The sequence below is a fragment of the Pelodiscus sinensis genome, chromosome 22, assembly GCF_049634645.1.
Source record: "Pelodiscus sinensis isolate JC-2024 chromosome 22, ASM4963464v1, whole genome shotgun sequence".
Classification (NCBI taxonomy): domain Eukaryota; kingdom Metazoa; phylum Chordata; order Testudines; family Trionychidae; genus Pelodiscus; species Pelodiscus sinensis.
Window position 1 is genome coordinate 2,586,309 of NC_134732.1, and position 15,343 is coordinate 2,601,651.

Genomic DNA, 15,343 nt, shown 5'->3' on the forward strand with positions numbered 1-15,343 from the left:
TGCCTCTGTGTATCGCCAGCGCAATGTGACTTCAGTCCTGCAGCAAGTGCGGGTCCCCAGCACGGGCAGGATTCCTGGCTCGTTGCGCCCAGAGCTGAGTTTTCCAGCTCTCCCGTTATTTCCTAGGAAAGGCCAGGTTCCGTCCGGGGTGCTGGCTGGGCAGGGCCCCTGCAGCCAGAGCGGAGCTTGAGCCCCTGGGGCGGATCTTCAGTGCTGGGTGTCCTGGGGTCAGAGCCCTCCATCACTTGACACCAGCTGGGCTGAAAAGCCACCAACCCCCCAGGACGCTGCAAACCTGCTGCAATGGTGAGATTTCCCCCATCGCCCCAGCCCCCACCCCTGTGTACCGGGACCAAGGCCCCAGCCTGCCAGGCACTTGCATGCCGTGATGGGGGCTGGGGAGGGCAGCAGCCGGAAATGGTGGAGTTCTCAGCTGGAGTGTTTTGGGGCTGCTGGCTAGGTCCGTTCTGGCCCAGGAGCTCTCCCCTGCGCGGCGAGCAGCGGCCTTAGAGCGGAGCGGGCTGCCCGTCCAGCTCTCCGGTGTGTTCATCTCAGGCATGTGGCCTGTTGCCTGCCCTGGCTTTCAGCCGGCTAGTGACTTGGTGGCCGGGCTCAGAACCGCTGTAGCTGACTAGCAGGAGGCCCGGGGGCCGGAGGGGCCGGGGTTGGGTGCAGCTGTGGTCAGCGGTGCTCAGGCTGTGCTCCATCGCCGGGGTTCAAGACCCGCATTGCCGCAGCTCTGGGAGTGGCTCGACTTGCAGGGCTCCACGCGCCCTGCGGAGCCAGCTCCGGCTCGGCCCCCCGGCGCGGGGGCCTGTATTGATGCTGTCGCAGGGGCTCCCCTCCAGGGGGGCGGCTCCCCGAGCGTGGGCTGAGCACCAGGACTGTCTTGCAGGTGGGCTGCGGGCGAGGGGCTTGCCCCCCCCCGCCAGCATTGGCATTCCAGCCATGCCCCCACGAGGTTGGAGCACCAGTGCCGGATTCCTGCTGCGGGGGGGCGGGGGGGGGGGGGAGCCTCGCAGGCCGGCTCCAGCATGCACGGGCAGGAAATGGCTCCATGCACTGCTGCTCCCCACCCCCACTGACTGGGAACAGCAGCGCAGGAAACAGCTCACCTGGAGGCTTTCCCTGCTGCTCCCATTGGTCAGAATCACAGCCAATAGAAGCAGAGGAGGGGCGGTGCCTGGGAGTGACTTGAGGCACGGAGCCAGGTAAACGCCCCCCCACCCCCTCATACCCAGGCCCTGCACCCCCACCCCATTCCTGCACTCTCCCTCCCAGGCTCCCCATGTCCCTCCCGCACCTTCCTGCCAGACACCCCAATCAGCCTTCCCCTGCTCCCTCCCTCCCTCCCACCACCCACCTTCAGCCTTCCCCTGCCCCCTATCTCCCGGCCAGACCCCCAACCCTCCTCACCCATGCTGTCATCATGGGTGGTTGGTGGGTGGGCCGCAGAAAGGTCTGTGTTCAGTGGGGTGGGTCGCGGGCCAAAAGCTTTGAGAAGTGCTGCCTTAGGCAGCACCTGCTGCCAGCTTTGCCCCAGCTGCATTGCTCCATCCCCAGCTGCATTGCTCCATCCCTTCTTTTGGTCGCTAATCTGGGAACCCTTTGGCAGTGATGCCAGGAGCGGGCGAGAGCTGGTGGCAGCTGCTGGGCTGGCTGGCGGGGTCTTCAGGTGGCCTGGCTACAAATGAAGGGAGGCATTAGGCGCTGGACTAAACCTCTTTATGGGCCAGTTCGAACGTTACCCGACGCTTGCAAAACAGTGTTCAGTTACAGTACATCACAGTATACGCAGTGCGGCCCGCGGGCCCCCAGGGGGCAAACGGCCCTCACCCCGCTGGCCTCAGGGGCGTGGCTGCAGCCCGTGGCAAGATGCCGCGTTAAGCCACCTGTGGGTATGGTCCAGGGACCCAAAAAATACTGTACAGTCCGATTCCTTCTGCAAGGGCCACCAACCTGGGGGCTAACCCCCCTCCCTGTGGTGGAGGGAGGTAGCTGCTGCTACGCCAGGCCACAGGGCAGGGCAGCCGGGCAGGTCGGCGTTTCAGTGTCCCGCTGCAGACAGGCTTTTGAAAACGAATCTACATTCCACATGCAGGAGGTTAGACAGCCAGAGCGCTGTGCACACACGCTGTACACGGGGAGGGCCCGCCGGCTGTGCAGCTGCTGGGAACATTGCAACGGGGCGCCCAGGCCGGCCTCACAGGCCGCGGGAACTCCCCACTGCCTGCACAAAGGGAGGGCCAGGAGCTGACCCTACGGGCACAGCTGGGCAGGACGACTTGGGCAGAGCATAGACAAGAACGCTGGGCATGGGCAAAGGTCCCTCTGCGCCCCCCCCTCCAGAGCTTGTCCATTGGGTGGGGGTGACGTGGTGACCATGGGTGGGCCAGGTCCCGTCTCCTTTCATAGCGATGCCAGGCTGACTGGGAGCGCTTGTTGCAAGCTCCAGGGAGGCCTGGTCGGGCAGGAAGTGAGCTCCCTTCTCAGGTCGGTGGGTCTGGATCCTGGATCCTGCCCGGGCGGGTGGATTCCTGCCACGGGCCCACGGCTCACAGCGGACCCAGGCAGCAGCACCGGGAGGCCACCCTGCACTGCTAGAAGCGCTTGCGGGGGATGCAGCAGGAACGTCCGTTGCTCCCCGGTGGCGGGGACTGGGCAGAAAGTCCGGGCGTCTCATTGCCAGCCCTTGGCCGGGACACACGTGGCTTACGGAGGTGCTGGGGCAAAGCCAAAGGACAGAGCAGCCTGTGATCCTGGAGCCAAGCCAGCGTCTGCCAGTGCCCGGGGCCAGGGCCGCCCTGTCTTGTGATGGAACACGGCAGCGTGGCCTGGCCCTTCCCAATGTCTGGCGTGCCGGCGGCGTGAGAGGCGCTCCCAACGGCAGCCAGGCCTGTGCAGAGCTGCATGGAGGGGGCCAGCTGCGGGGGAGCCGAGGGGGGGAGGAGACGGGACCGGTGTGACCCATCCGGCAAGTGCCACCTAAAACCAGGCGGCTAACGTGTGAGCAGCCGGGGGCAGGCAGGAGAGGTGGGCGAATAGGGAGCTGAGGGCTTTCTCGTCGGCTGGCCATGAAGAGAGCCGGAGAAAAGGCTCGTCCCAGCTGCAGCCAGGGTCCGGGTCTCGCCGGCGGGTCGCACGGCTCCCCGAAAGGACGGGCTCCAGCAGAGGCAGGCGCGTCCGTCGCATGCGGAGCTGCACGGAGGGGCCAGCAGTGCTAGTGCTACCGGACCCCGGCGCAGTCCTCTTGTGTCAGGTGACGTCCGTGGCCCAGGCTAGGTTGCTCCATGCACGTGCTTGGGATCAAACAAGGGCGCAGCAAATGCTCCCCTCCCCCTGCCACGTGGGTGCAACCAGCCACGCCTTCCCGGCCTCGCCTGCTGCTGTTCCGTGGGCTCCGCAGGAGCCGCCCCCGCCTGCTTCATCCCAGCTCCTCCGCAGCCCGGGGCAGCGCTGAGCACAGAAACCCCACGACGTGGGAGCGCCCGCCCGTCCCGCTCCGGAACGGTCCCGTGGGCAAGCCGGGGCGGTCCGTGCCAGCAGGCCCGGGGCGGGAGGGAGCTGGAGGAGGGAGTCACTGCGAACGGATGGAGGAGGCGTCCCGGTCGGCTCACGGCTAAGGACCCAGCTGCGTCCCTTGCAAAGGAAGTCCTGGGCCGGGCCACTTGCGCGGAGGGCCCCGTGGCCCCTGCTGCGGGAGGTCACACCACCGTGCTGACGGAGGGGTCGGAGAGGTTGAGCTGCCCGGTGATGTCCGTGGGGTGATACTGCTGCAAAAGACAAATAGACAGACAGGGAGAGCCAGGTGTCAGGCAGCCCTGGCGGTGGCCTGCCCGGCTCAGCGCATTCACAGGTGCCCCAACAGGCTGGCTCCCAGGCTCCGTGTCAATGCCAAGTCCCTACAGCTGTGCTCGGAGGAGAGCGCCCCGGAGGCAGCCGCGTGCTGACGGGCCACGGCAGCTCCCCGAGCGAGTCTGGAGCGAACCAAGGGGAGCCAGCACCTGGAGTCACGGAGCCTGGGGCTGCCTGATTTCCCCCAGTTTCCTTGCCCCACGCCATCCCCTCCGTGCCCCGGGACTCAGCCGTGAGAAACGCCCACACGCCCCAGGCCGCCGCCCGGAATTTGGTTTCTGCTTTTCCTACTGTGCAAGTTTGGCGAGAGCTGGTTGGGGAACGCCCCTTCCCGCCCCCTCCCTGCTGCACAGGCCACCCCTCTCGGGGGCAGGAACGGCTAGTGCCCCGAACGGCTCCCTCCCCAAGGAAAGGCCTCGCAAACAGGCAGACTTCCTCTCTGCTGATCCGCTCCCTCCTGGCCGTGGACCCCCCAGGCCGCTGGCTGCCAACCAACCCCCCCAGCTCCGAGAAGGGGGCCCTCGTTACCCAGAAGGAAACTGAGGGCGTTTACGGACCCCAGCCAGGGCCCATCAGTCCCGGCTCCTTGTTGCATCGGTGCAATTGGACCTTCCTCCACAGCTAAGGGCCGAGCCAGCGCCCATGGAAACCAAAGGATGGTGAATCCACAGGGCGATGAACCAGGCCCTGCAGAGGCACCTCCACCTGTCCGCCATGTGGGCCTCACTTGCTATTTACAGAAAAATCCAGTCTCAGAGACACCCCTCTCCCCCCCAGCCCTGCCCCCGCTAACCAGGGGCCGGGTGTCTGTCCTGAACAGAGGACAAATCAACAGCGCCCTGGCTGTGTGTGTGGGACAGGGACGCTGAGGCCTTGTCCAGGCCATGTGGGGTCTATAATGATTGGGTGCCCATCCAAGTGCTTTTCAGTGGCTTGCGTGCTCTCGGCGGGACCTTTGGGGCGTGTCCGGCGTTAGTTTGCCTTGTGCTGTGTTTTTCATGACTGTGTCCCTCTCGTTCTGGATCTCCTGAGATTGGGCTGAGTCTCTCTTTGTCTGGGGAGTTACGGCCCCTCCAACGCCATCCTACGACAGGGCGATGGGAGCTGACTCTGCATGGCCCGTGTGCCTTGGTCCGGTTTTAAGGAAAGTCGTGGGGGACTCTGTGCTCGGCCAGGGGCTGTGACATGCCTCACAAGCAACGTCTAGATAGGAGGAACTCGGCAAGGCTCCCTCGTTACAGCCGACGTGAATTTTACACTGAAAGCCCAATTGCCATCGCTTTGTGCTACATGAAGAAGACACGTTGGTGTGAAAGAGTCCAGCTGTGGTTCTTTCACCACTAAATGAATGTTCAGGACCTGACAGGCAGTTCCTGTAATATGTTTATGAGGTAAAATTAATGTTAAAATTGGGCCTTCATGAAAGGACCTTTAATGGTCCCAAACCCACAACCATGGGCTGGTTGCCTAGCGCCCAGCCGAGGTAAATCCCGAGTGTATCTGAGGCAAGAACTTTGAAGGACGTTTCCCTGCTATTGTTCATAAATGAACGTTTGTCCCCGAGCAGAGGCTGAAGCGCTACACTCCCGCCCCTTGGAGAAGCGCGCCACGAGTGTTCGCTCAGTCAAAATGGCTTCCGTTTCCTGCCCTCTCTGTGGGAAAGATGCTGCCTAATTCCATTCACTGGTACTGCACAGGGCTCTTGCCTGGCCTTTGACTGCCCTGCTCCGAAAGCAATTTGGCTTCCTTTTGAGTGAAGACACCCGAGAGGCGCTGGCCGTCTTTGGGAAGGGCCTGAGACCCACGGAGAGGAAGCGGCGACACCATTTTGAAGGCGCGAACACGTAGGGAGGAAGTCCTGGCTGAAGAGGGACAGTGACGTGTGTGTGTGTGTGTGTGTGTGTGTGTGTGTGTGTGTGTGTGTGTTACACACACGGCAGCGCCAACTCCAACACGTTGTCATCTGGCGTCTGATGCCCAAATATCATGAGCTTGGCCCCAAGTCTGGGGGTTATATTGGCCTGCGTGGGTTTTGGTCAGTCTTTCGATTGAACTCTGCACCTCCCCTCCGCCCGGCGGGGGCGCGTGTCAGCTACTCGCCCGGCTGTGCGGCGTGGCAGGACCAGCCCCGTGGCTGAGGCCGTAGCACAGGCCTGGATACAAAATGCTGCCGGAGGCGATGACGCTTCTAGCTACTGCCCAGCCCAACTATTCCAATGGCAAGATCTCTGTGTTGTCCACCCACGGAGCCGCCTCGGTTCTGCTGGCTCAGCGCCCCTCCTGCCCCCGAGGGCCCGTTCTGCAGAGGCTCTCTCCACCCCTCCCCCAGACACGGGGGGTCAGGGCTAGGCGGGCCCTCTTCTCCCCCTTCGCAGGCCTGGTGTGGCAGGGATGGCAAGGGGAGATGGGGAGCAGACAGAGCCTCTCTGGAGCTCAGCAGCTCCAGCAGCCCTTAAAATCGGGTTGCTCCAAGAGCTGGCACTAGTGCCTGCTTGCACGTGGGTGTGCCCGTGCCCACGTGTGTGCAAGGCACTGCATGGGACGCAGGAGAGAGATGGCATTCCGGGGAATCTGGCCGGCAGGAAGGGGAGCACACGTGGAAGCGTGCTCTGGCTGATTTGCACTGCACTGGCAACACAAAGCAGCTGTAGGCCCTTTCTAACTGGCCAGCCCCTTCTGGCTGCCCCAGTCTGGTACCCGGTGGCTCGGTGATTTGGCCAAGCTAATGCTTCCAGAGTGGAAGGCCGTATCTGCCAAGCGCTAGCACGCCCGGGCCGCGGGTGGCTGGTTTCTTGGTTAGCGCCCCGACCCGAGACCCGGGATCCTAGCAGAGCTAAGGAAGTGTCCAGAGAGCAGCCGCGGTCAGCGGGCGTACACGTTGCGAGCACTTATCAGGACTGGGGGGTGGCGTCGGTTCCCCCAACCCAAGTGCCGGGAAGCCATGCAATCCAGCGTTAACGTGAAGGGAGAAGAAACTCGAGCATGTTACGGTATGGAAATGAAGGTGCCCAAACGACCCGACGTCTGCCTTGGCGCGACAAACAACAGACAACGATCTAACGTCCCGGATCTCGTCTGGGAGCCCGGGGACACAGGCCAGGCCAGGCCAGGCGGGCGTAGAGGGATGTTTTCCCCCGTGGCGGCCACACAGCCTCTGCCCACCCCCTCCTCCCAGCAAGGCAGGGAGCCGTGGCCACTCCAGTGCTGGGGAGAAGGAGTCCCAAGGAGATCTCGGGGTGCCGGGGCTTGGGGGACTGGCTAGAGGGGGTGATCTTGGCACTTCTGCGCTGTGGGGTGCCGGTGCCATGCGGCTGGGCCAGCAGCACCGGGGTGGGGGGGCATCGGGCTGGGAGGTGCTGGAGAGCAGTGGTGGGTGGAGGGGCGTGGCTCCGTGAGAACCGGGGCGGGATTGGGGGGGGCTTTCCTTCCCGCCAGGGGGAGCTGCAGGCCCCAGGCAGCCCTGACATGCGCCCCGGATCCCTCCCGCCCCAAACAGCTCCCTGACCCCAGCTGCTCTGCCTCTGACCCGGCCCCGGCCCTCATGCCCCATCCAGGGCAGCCAGCTCCCCTGTGCTAGTCCAGCCCAGCACACTCCACCCCTGCCAGGGCACAGGCCCCAGCCCTGCTCCGGGGCAGGGATCGTGTCCGGAGCCGAGGGCCTCGCTTCCTCTGCGCTCGCCTGGCTCTGGGGACCGAGCTTGCTCGCACTGCACCCGGCCGGCCTGTGCTGCGCAGCCGGAGAGGGCAGCCAAGGGAAGGGCCGCACGGGAGAGAAGGCAGCAGCCGCGGGGTCTGAGGAAGGGGCAGCCCAACCTGGCCTGGCGCAGGGCTCGGCTGGCCGGCAGCCCCCCACAGCACAGCGGGTGTGACCCGAGTGCTGCCCCCCATTGCTAGGGAGCAAGCCCCTGCTTCAGCCTAACACTCAGTCGCCTCCGGCTGTATCCAGAGCCGCGGCCCAGGGAGACTGCCGGCCCCATCGTGCATTGGGAACCAGGCGGAGCAGCGCCCCGAACGTCCCTCGACTCTCTGGGCTGCGCCTGGGTGCTACAGATTAAGCAAATGGTGAGCCGTGCTTCAGCCACCCTGGCTCACTGGCTGGCTCTCTGGCTGCAGCCGGGCAGCCTGGAACGGCCTCCACATGGCCCTGCCCTGAGCCAATCTGCCAGGGGAATGCAACAGCCTGTTCATTGCGAGGCCTGGCCCCAAGGGACCCCCGCAGATTAGCCCAGCTGGCATCCACGGAAAAGCCCCATGCAGTGGGCACAGATGGGGGACTGGCTCTGAGCCCGGCCTGCCTGGGTTGTGTGAGACGCTGACTGGTATTTCCATTGGATGGTAGTGGGGCTTTAGCAGGGCAACGGACAGGTTCCCGCTAGGTTCGGGTGAGCACTTGCACTGGAGCAGAGAAACCCACGATTTGAATCAACCTCTCCCCACAGGGAGTTACCGCTGCAGCCTGGCCCTTAGCAGTACGTCCGGAACGCTACCCAGCACAAACAAAAATCACATGTAGAGAATGTGACACGCATGGCTCTCAGTGAGGTGAGACAGTGCCTAAATTAAACCTGGGTGATTGTTTTAGGCATACAATGACAAACAGTTACAGGAACGCTCAGGAACAGGGGGGGAAAAAACAAGTCATTGGTTTCCAAACGTCCGCGCCAGCGGGGTGAGCAAAGAACAGAGTCAACTCCAAACTCATCCAGTCAAAAACAACAAAAAAACTGCGTAGCGTCTCCAAACTCATCACAGGACTACAGACCAGCTCCTGCCTGCGCTCAGGAGTCCCCGAACCTTTTCAGGTCCACGGGAAGACTGACTGACTGACTGACTGACTGTTGACGAACATGAGGCTATGCATGTACACTGGCAGCTTCGGGATGGGTGTGTGGTAGTCGATGGGATGACAGAAGAGAGAGAGAGAAAGAGAGAGAGAGAGAGAGAGAGAGAGAGAGGGCAGAATCGTTCTTCTTCCTCTTACCGTATCTTTGGAGGACCTACGTCTCTTGAAGCTGGAGGCCAGGGTGGAGGTGATGGACCTAAAAGTGGCTTTCTTTTTAGGGTCAGGTTCTGCTCTACCACTTTTTCTATCCTAAAATGAATATGTATAAGTGATTAGATCTCTAGTGTGTTGCTGGAATCTCTAAATCTAGTTGAAAACTGCCCCATTTCTGTCCTTCATTTAGGTAAGACGGCTACTGGAGAGGTTCTGCTGGTGTTACTCCCAACTCCTCCATGAGGGGCCAGCGTGGCCCTAACTCCAATACACAATTACAAATGGGCTGAAATATTATGACTAGGTGGAACGGCCTAGGAGCTGGAGAAATGCAAACCCCGTGGGGGAAGCAGCCCTGTTCGCTTCTGTGTCCGTGGAAAGTCTGCATGGCTAACCTCCATTCCCGGGGGAGCCATTTAAAAATCAGCGGCTAAATCACATTTTGTTCCTAAGAGACATGCCTGCAAGACGCCTGCCCCTTGCTTCCAGAACTAGTCTAGCTAGACCGAGAGGTGAGATGCTGCACCTACCACTAAAAAAAAATGCTCTGGGCCTTTTCTGAAGCTGAATCCTAGCGCCACAAGAGAGAGAGAGGACTGCATTGAAAGAGAAGTCATTGTATGAATATTCTGTAAAAAATGTATTCCAAAATTTCAATGATGCATTTGAGCAAAGCAGAACGTTTTCCAAAGGAAAAGGAAAAGGAAAAAAAAAAAGGAAAAGAAAGGAAAGAAGCAAAGCATTAGCGCTATGATGTCATCGGGGCTTGGCATGAACTCAAAGAAAACCAGAACTCAGAAATGTAGCCATGGGTGTCGGACAGCCGGACCTGGTTAGCACAGACTGGGAGCACCAGCCGCTGGGGCAGGGGAGGGGGAAGCCGTGGGGACCAGCCAGATACCACGATGGCCAAACATTTCCTCCCCACTTGCTTTGGTGCCCACGTGCGTGAGCTTTTGGAAGGGGCGGCGTAACCAGGGCTGGCTCTCCCCCCACCCGGGGGTAACCAAAATGTATCCCGCTGGTGCGTAGTGCATGCTCGGGGATACATTTCCTCCTCCTCCTCCTCCGTACTCTCTGCTGCGGACATGCAGAAACAGAAAAGAAAGCCAGATGGATGGAATGAAATGTCTTTTTCTTCCATGGCATCTCAGGAAATAGCCATGGCAAAACTGTGATCCCCAAACCATTATTTTTGTTTGTTTGTTTGAACAAATAAATCTTTCCACTTGCCTACCTTCTAGTAATGTACCAGATACTAGTGGTCTGACGTTTCCTCCTGTGGAAAAGTCTTACATTGTCAAACGGATCTTTATCAGGAGACTCTGTTTATACCCACAGGGTGACATGCGTAGCTTACAGTCCCACTGATTCTGCCCAGTGACCCAGTGCAGTATTTTCTAGAAGGTTGGCAAGTGAAAAATGGCAGCGTGACCCTAGCGCTCCGTCCCCGTGGGCACCACCGCCTCAGTGCTGCTGCTTTTGGGAAGCAAAGGGGGCCGGAGACGGCTCTTGCAATACTGTATTAGGGAGCCGAGTGCAACGTGCACTCAGTCTAATAGAGTATCCACCAGCTGGTTCTTGTTCCTGCCCTCTGCTGCTGCCAGGGAGGCCGTTTACACCCGAGCAGCCCTTTCCCCATCCCCGTCCGTGCCGCCGTCACACGGGCCTTTCGTTCCCCTCCGCACGGCAGGGAGGCTGTCGGGGGTCCTGTCGCTGGGCCTCTCTCTCTCTGGCTTTGGACAGCAGTTTCCTTCGGTCAGCTCAAGGCTCCGGGCCCCGCTGAGCGCTGGCTTGCGTCCCCAAACATGAGAACCAGCCCAGAGAGTTCAGAGAGAGAGGCCACAGGTCCTAATCTGGGGCCAAGGGTTAATCCCAGAGCAGCTCGGAAAGCCAGAAAGTTCAGCCCGGCCCTGGCTCCTGCATGTCACTATGCCAAGGTGTCAGACCCAACAGGGGCACGGAGACATGACCCCTCCGGAGCCACGAGAGTTCGTAGCAAGCAACGGCCCCTTGGAACGAGCCACGGGGAATCTGGGTGGACCGGGAACGGGCCTTGCCAGCCCCCGCAGGAATGGGGGCCGTGGCAAGATGCCCGTGTCTCCAGATCTGTGGCCTCCAATTGACAAGAGCACACGCCGCCGCTTTTTGGCCTCGGTCCCAGGCTGCCGCTGCACTTACGCAGGGGGGCTGCTTTGGCAGTTTGGCTAACGGTCCCGCGAGCGCTCCCCCCCCCCCGAGAGCAGCAGCTGAACGGGGGCACTCGCTCACCGACAGCAGCTGGCGTTTGGAAGGGCGGGGCAGGCACTGTTTGCTCAAACAGAACGAGACCCGAGCCAGGTACCAGATCCCCCTGGGAGCCCCGTGGAGAATGACGTGATTTGTGTCCTGCTTAGATGGGTGCACAACTCACCTCCCGGGAGAGATCGCGTCGGCCGGTGTGCTAGTGCCAAGGGGAATTCCCACAGGAAAGCAGGGGCTGCCTGGCTTGGTCACTAGCAGCACAGCCACCCCCAGCGTTAGTCGGGACCCTGGGGGCGGGATGGAGGGGCCCTGTGCTACCCCAGAGCTCTGTACTCCCTGAGGTGGTGAAGTAATGGAAAACGCACCTGTTGGAGGTTTGCTCTAAAAACGGGTTGTCCTACCTGCAGGTTTTTCCTCCACACATTCACGGCCGCAAACGCCAGCTGCATCTGCTTCCTCCGTGCGTCCTTATGCCTTTTGTAAGCTATCTCTATGAATATTAAAAATATCCCGGCCACAATACCTCCAGCCACCAGCATAAATACACCTGAAATAAGCAGGACAGTTACACAGAGGACAATGGCAACAGCCTCGTGACGTTTCATTTCCGTCGTAGGGTCACAATCGCCCTGCGGAGGCGGGGCGCGTCCTGCCGCCGTGAATGCTGCCCGCTGGCGCGGCCGAAGGTGGAGATCGCCGCGCGGAGTCTTTGAGTTTGCTGTGCCCCGGTGATTCAATGCCGTGCCGACAGCCGTTCGGCGCGCGCTCCCTGGACACGGGCTAGTGGCGACTTTACCGGCACGGGAAGTTGGGGTGGAAAATTCCCATGAAAAAGCGAACCGGTAACACGTTAGGCTTAACCGGTGAACCGGGCCCGGCGGGCCGCTCCAGCCTGGCCAGGCCACTGTGGGGGTAGGAGTGCGCCGGCTGGGCCGGGGCCGGTCAGCAGGTTACCCCGGAAAGCATGTCGGTAAGGCAATGCTTCCCGGTTTACCGGTTAACCCTTTACGGCCCTTGCGGAAAGAGGGAGTTCGAAGGGAACAAGGCAGCATGTGAACGGGATGCTAGTTCTGAGCAGGGCATGTGTGGCCCGGAGGGGTTGTGGTGAGGGAGAAGGGCCCGTTGCCAGCCCACAGAGTGCACAAGGGTGCCCTGGACCCCTAATTCTTGGAGCTTTGGCGTGGCTAGTCAGGGACAGACACAGACAGGGGAGCCGTGGCCAATCGGGGGCGGGGGAGGCTGTGCCTGGTGCCCCTTACCCGTGGCAGCCTCTTGTGGCCCCGCTTGGAGCAGGAGCGGGGGGAATCGGTCGCAGAGGGATGGGGCCGTGGGGCGTCTCAAGCCAGAGGAGGAGGTGGAGGAACCCGGTTCCTCTCTGGGCAGGTCTTACCCTTGCTCGGGGAACACGGGCCAGCGCTGCATCCAGTCTGCCCCGCCTGCCCGACCCCCCTGCCCGAAATGTGCTGGGGAAGACGCCACGCAGGCAGCAATGCTGCTGTGACCCCCCGGCGCGTCCCGGAGGGGAGAGGCGCTCTGACGCCCCGGCTCTCGCTTTGCAGGCCAAACGAAGGGCGGTTTCTTACCCATCCCCTCCCCCAGCAGGTCTCATTCTCCCCATGTTCTGAGGGAGACCCTGGGCTGAAGCAAGTTGTCCAAAGTCACATAGTGGGCCTGGGTCCCGGCCCCCAGCCGCCTGCTCTAGCCATTAGACCGGCTGCTCAGCTTGCCCTCTGCTGCCTGGCTCCCTGGAGCCCCGAGCTGGGTGGCTGGGGCCTGCCAGGGACGTCCCTGCCCCGGAGCGGGCGGTGAGGCGTGATGGTGATGGCGCCAAGCCCAGGAACGCTACTGGGACTCCAAGGGGAAGATTGGGGGGGCAGGGCTTGTTGTGGGCCCCCGGGGGAAGAGGACCCCGCACGCTCCCCCAGCCCCGGCCGCGGCGCATGGCCCCCAGAGAGCGGCTGGGGGCAGGGCAGGGCAGCGGTTGGAGACCCGCAGGAAGAAAGGGGCTTCAGAACAAACCTGCCATGTTTTCAAAGGTGAGTGTCGCCGGGGCATTGCTGCGGGAATCGCACTCCTGATACCGCACCCAGGTCTTGTCCAAATCCTCCATGAAGCCGTTCTCGTGCGACCTGCAGCACAAGGAGACAGTAGTGCGTTCACTGGGCACCGCTGCCGGGCACCGGCAGATCCCGCGGCAGCTCGCACGGACACACCGGGAGCAGACAGCCCGCCCCTCTTATTCACTCCGGCCCACGGCAACCCCACTCTGCTCAGCAGCCCCCGTGCCCCGTCGGCCAGAGGCTAGAAAGAGCCACCCGGCACTTGCTTGTGGCAGGTGGGGCACGTGTGCAAACGTGCAGAGGAGCTCACGGCAGAGCACCACGTGTGTACATTTCACGTGTGTCTGCAACCCACACGTGCACACACAAGCCTGCCTGCAGTGAACTTGTGGGTGTGGCGGTTACATGGCGTGCACACTGCATGTGCAAACGTGCAGAGGAGCTCCCGGCAGCTCCAGGCAGAGCGCCACGTGTGTACATTTCACGTGTGTCTGCAACCCACACGTGCACACACAAGCATGCCTGCAGTGAACTTGTGGGTGTGGCGGTTACACGGCGTGCACACTGCATGTGCAAACGTGCAGAGGAGCTCCCGGCAGCTCCAGGCAGAGCGCCACGTGTGTACATTTCACGTGTGTCTGCAACCCACACGTGCACACACAAGCATGCCTGCAGTGAACTTGTGGGTGTGGCGGTTACACGGCGTGCACACTGCGTGTGCAAACGTGCAGAGGAGCTCCCGGCGGTTCCAGGCAGAGCGCCACGTGGGTATTACACCGCACATGTGTACATGCCACGTGTGTGCTCAGTGCGCCTGCAGCCCTTGGTGCCGACCCTGAGACCCGGGCAGGAACCGTCACCTTCACGCTACCAGGGACCAGCCCTGGCTTGTCACGTGGAATCAGGCTCACGTGGCCTCTGATCCCACAGCTGGGATCTCCTGCCCTGGTCCCCCAAGTCCCTGCAGCAGGCGGCGGCGCTAGCTCCTCGCCCTGCCCTCCCCACCCCCGTTCGAGCCCAGGCAATGCCCAGAGAGCGCCGTGAGCGGGTACAGACTTGAGGATGGCCAGGGAGACGTTCTGCTTCCAGGGGCTGTCCTTGCGCATGCCGATCCCAAAGCCAGAGCGGAAGAACAGCTCCCCCGTGGTCACCAGGTCGCACTTCTGGGAGGCCTCGAACTCCAGCACGGCTGAGTCCCAGATGAAGGCGTGGAGCTTGCTACAGCGGCACGGAGAAAGGAGCCGAGTCAGTGTCATCCGCCGGCCAGGTGCTGGCTCCCTGCGGGAAGCGACGCCCAGCCTGGCCGGCCCGCCCCGACCAGCAGCAGGAGCGGAGCTGCTCTACACAGCAGCAGGAAACCCAGCGGGGCTCATCCGGTGCCGGAATCCCGCGGCTCCGCAGCGACGCCAGCGCCTGGTCCCCAGGGGAAAGGCAAGTGCCAGCCCCGCTCTCGGCCCTTCCCACCTGTGACCCCTACCCCGCCCCACCCAGAGGAACATGCCACGTTTCTGGGCTTGCTCCACATGCCGTCCCCGAGCACACCCAGCTACCCCACACCCTGTACCCCTGTAGTACTAACGCACCCGGCTACCCCCCACCCCGTACCCCTGTAGCACTAACACAGCCAGGTAACCCCCCACCCCGTACCCCTGTAGCACTAACACAGCCAGGTAACCCCCCACCCCGTACCCCTGTAGCACTAATGCACCCGGCTACCCCCCACCCCGTACCCCTGTAGCACTAACGCACCCGGCTACCCTCCACCCCGTACCCCTGTAGCACTAACGCACCCGGCTACCCTCCACCCCGTACTCCTGTAGCACTAACGCACCCGGCTACCCCCCATCCCGTACTCCTGTAGCACTAACGCACCCGGCTACCCCCCATCCCGTACCCCTGTAGCACTAATGCACCCGGCTACCCTCCACCCCGTACCCCTGTAGCACTAACGCACCCGGCTACCCCCCATCCCGTACTCCTGTAGCACTAACGCACCCGGCTACCCCCCATCCCGTACCCCTGTAGCACTAATGCACCCGGCTACCCTCCACCCCGTACCCCTGTAGCACTAACGCACCCGGCTACCCTCCACCCCGTACCCCTGTAGCACTAACGCACCCGGCTACCCCCCATCCCGTACCCCTGTAGCACTAACGCACCCGGCTACCCCCCATCCCGTACCCCTGTA

At 62.2% G+C, this 15,343-nt stretch overlaps 1 protein-coding gene across 8 annotated transcripts in view; it reads right to left on the minus strand.

Annotated features, from left to right (window-relative positions):
* Window positions 1-1,661: 1,661 nt before the first annotated feature.
* GRIN1 (glutamate ionotropic receptor NMDA type subunit 1) overlaps window positions 1,662-15,343 on the minus strand; it is a 67,559-nt gene continuing 53,877 nt past the window's right edge. For 2 of the 8 annotated variants that reach the window (XM_075905399.1, XM_075905403.1), the window contains 4 exons: window positions 14,212-14,373; window positions 13,115-13,224; window positions 11,497-11,642; window positions 1,665-3,773 (listed from right to left, as the gene is read on the minus strand). In XM_075905399.1, the coding sequence (XP_075761514.1) occupies window positions 3,705-3,773; window positions 11,497-11,642; window positions 13,115-13,224; window positions 14,212-14,373 (487 nt within the window). In that variant the 3' untranslated portion in view covers window positions 1,665-3,704. Of the gene's footprint in view, window positions 3,774-8,836; window positions 8,948-9,381; window positions 9,448-10,088; window positions 10,131-11,496; window positions 11,643-13,114; window positions 13,225-14,211; window positions 14,374-15,343 lie in introns of those variants that run through there. The other 6 variants (XM_075905404.1, XR_012897173.1, XM_075905401.1 and 3 more) reach the window with 6 other exon arrangements.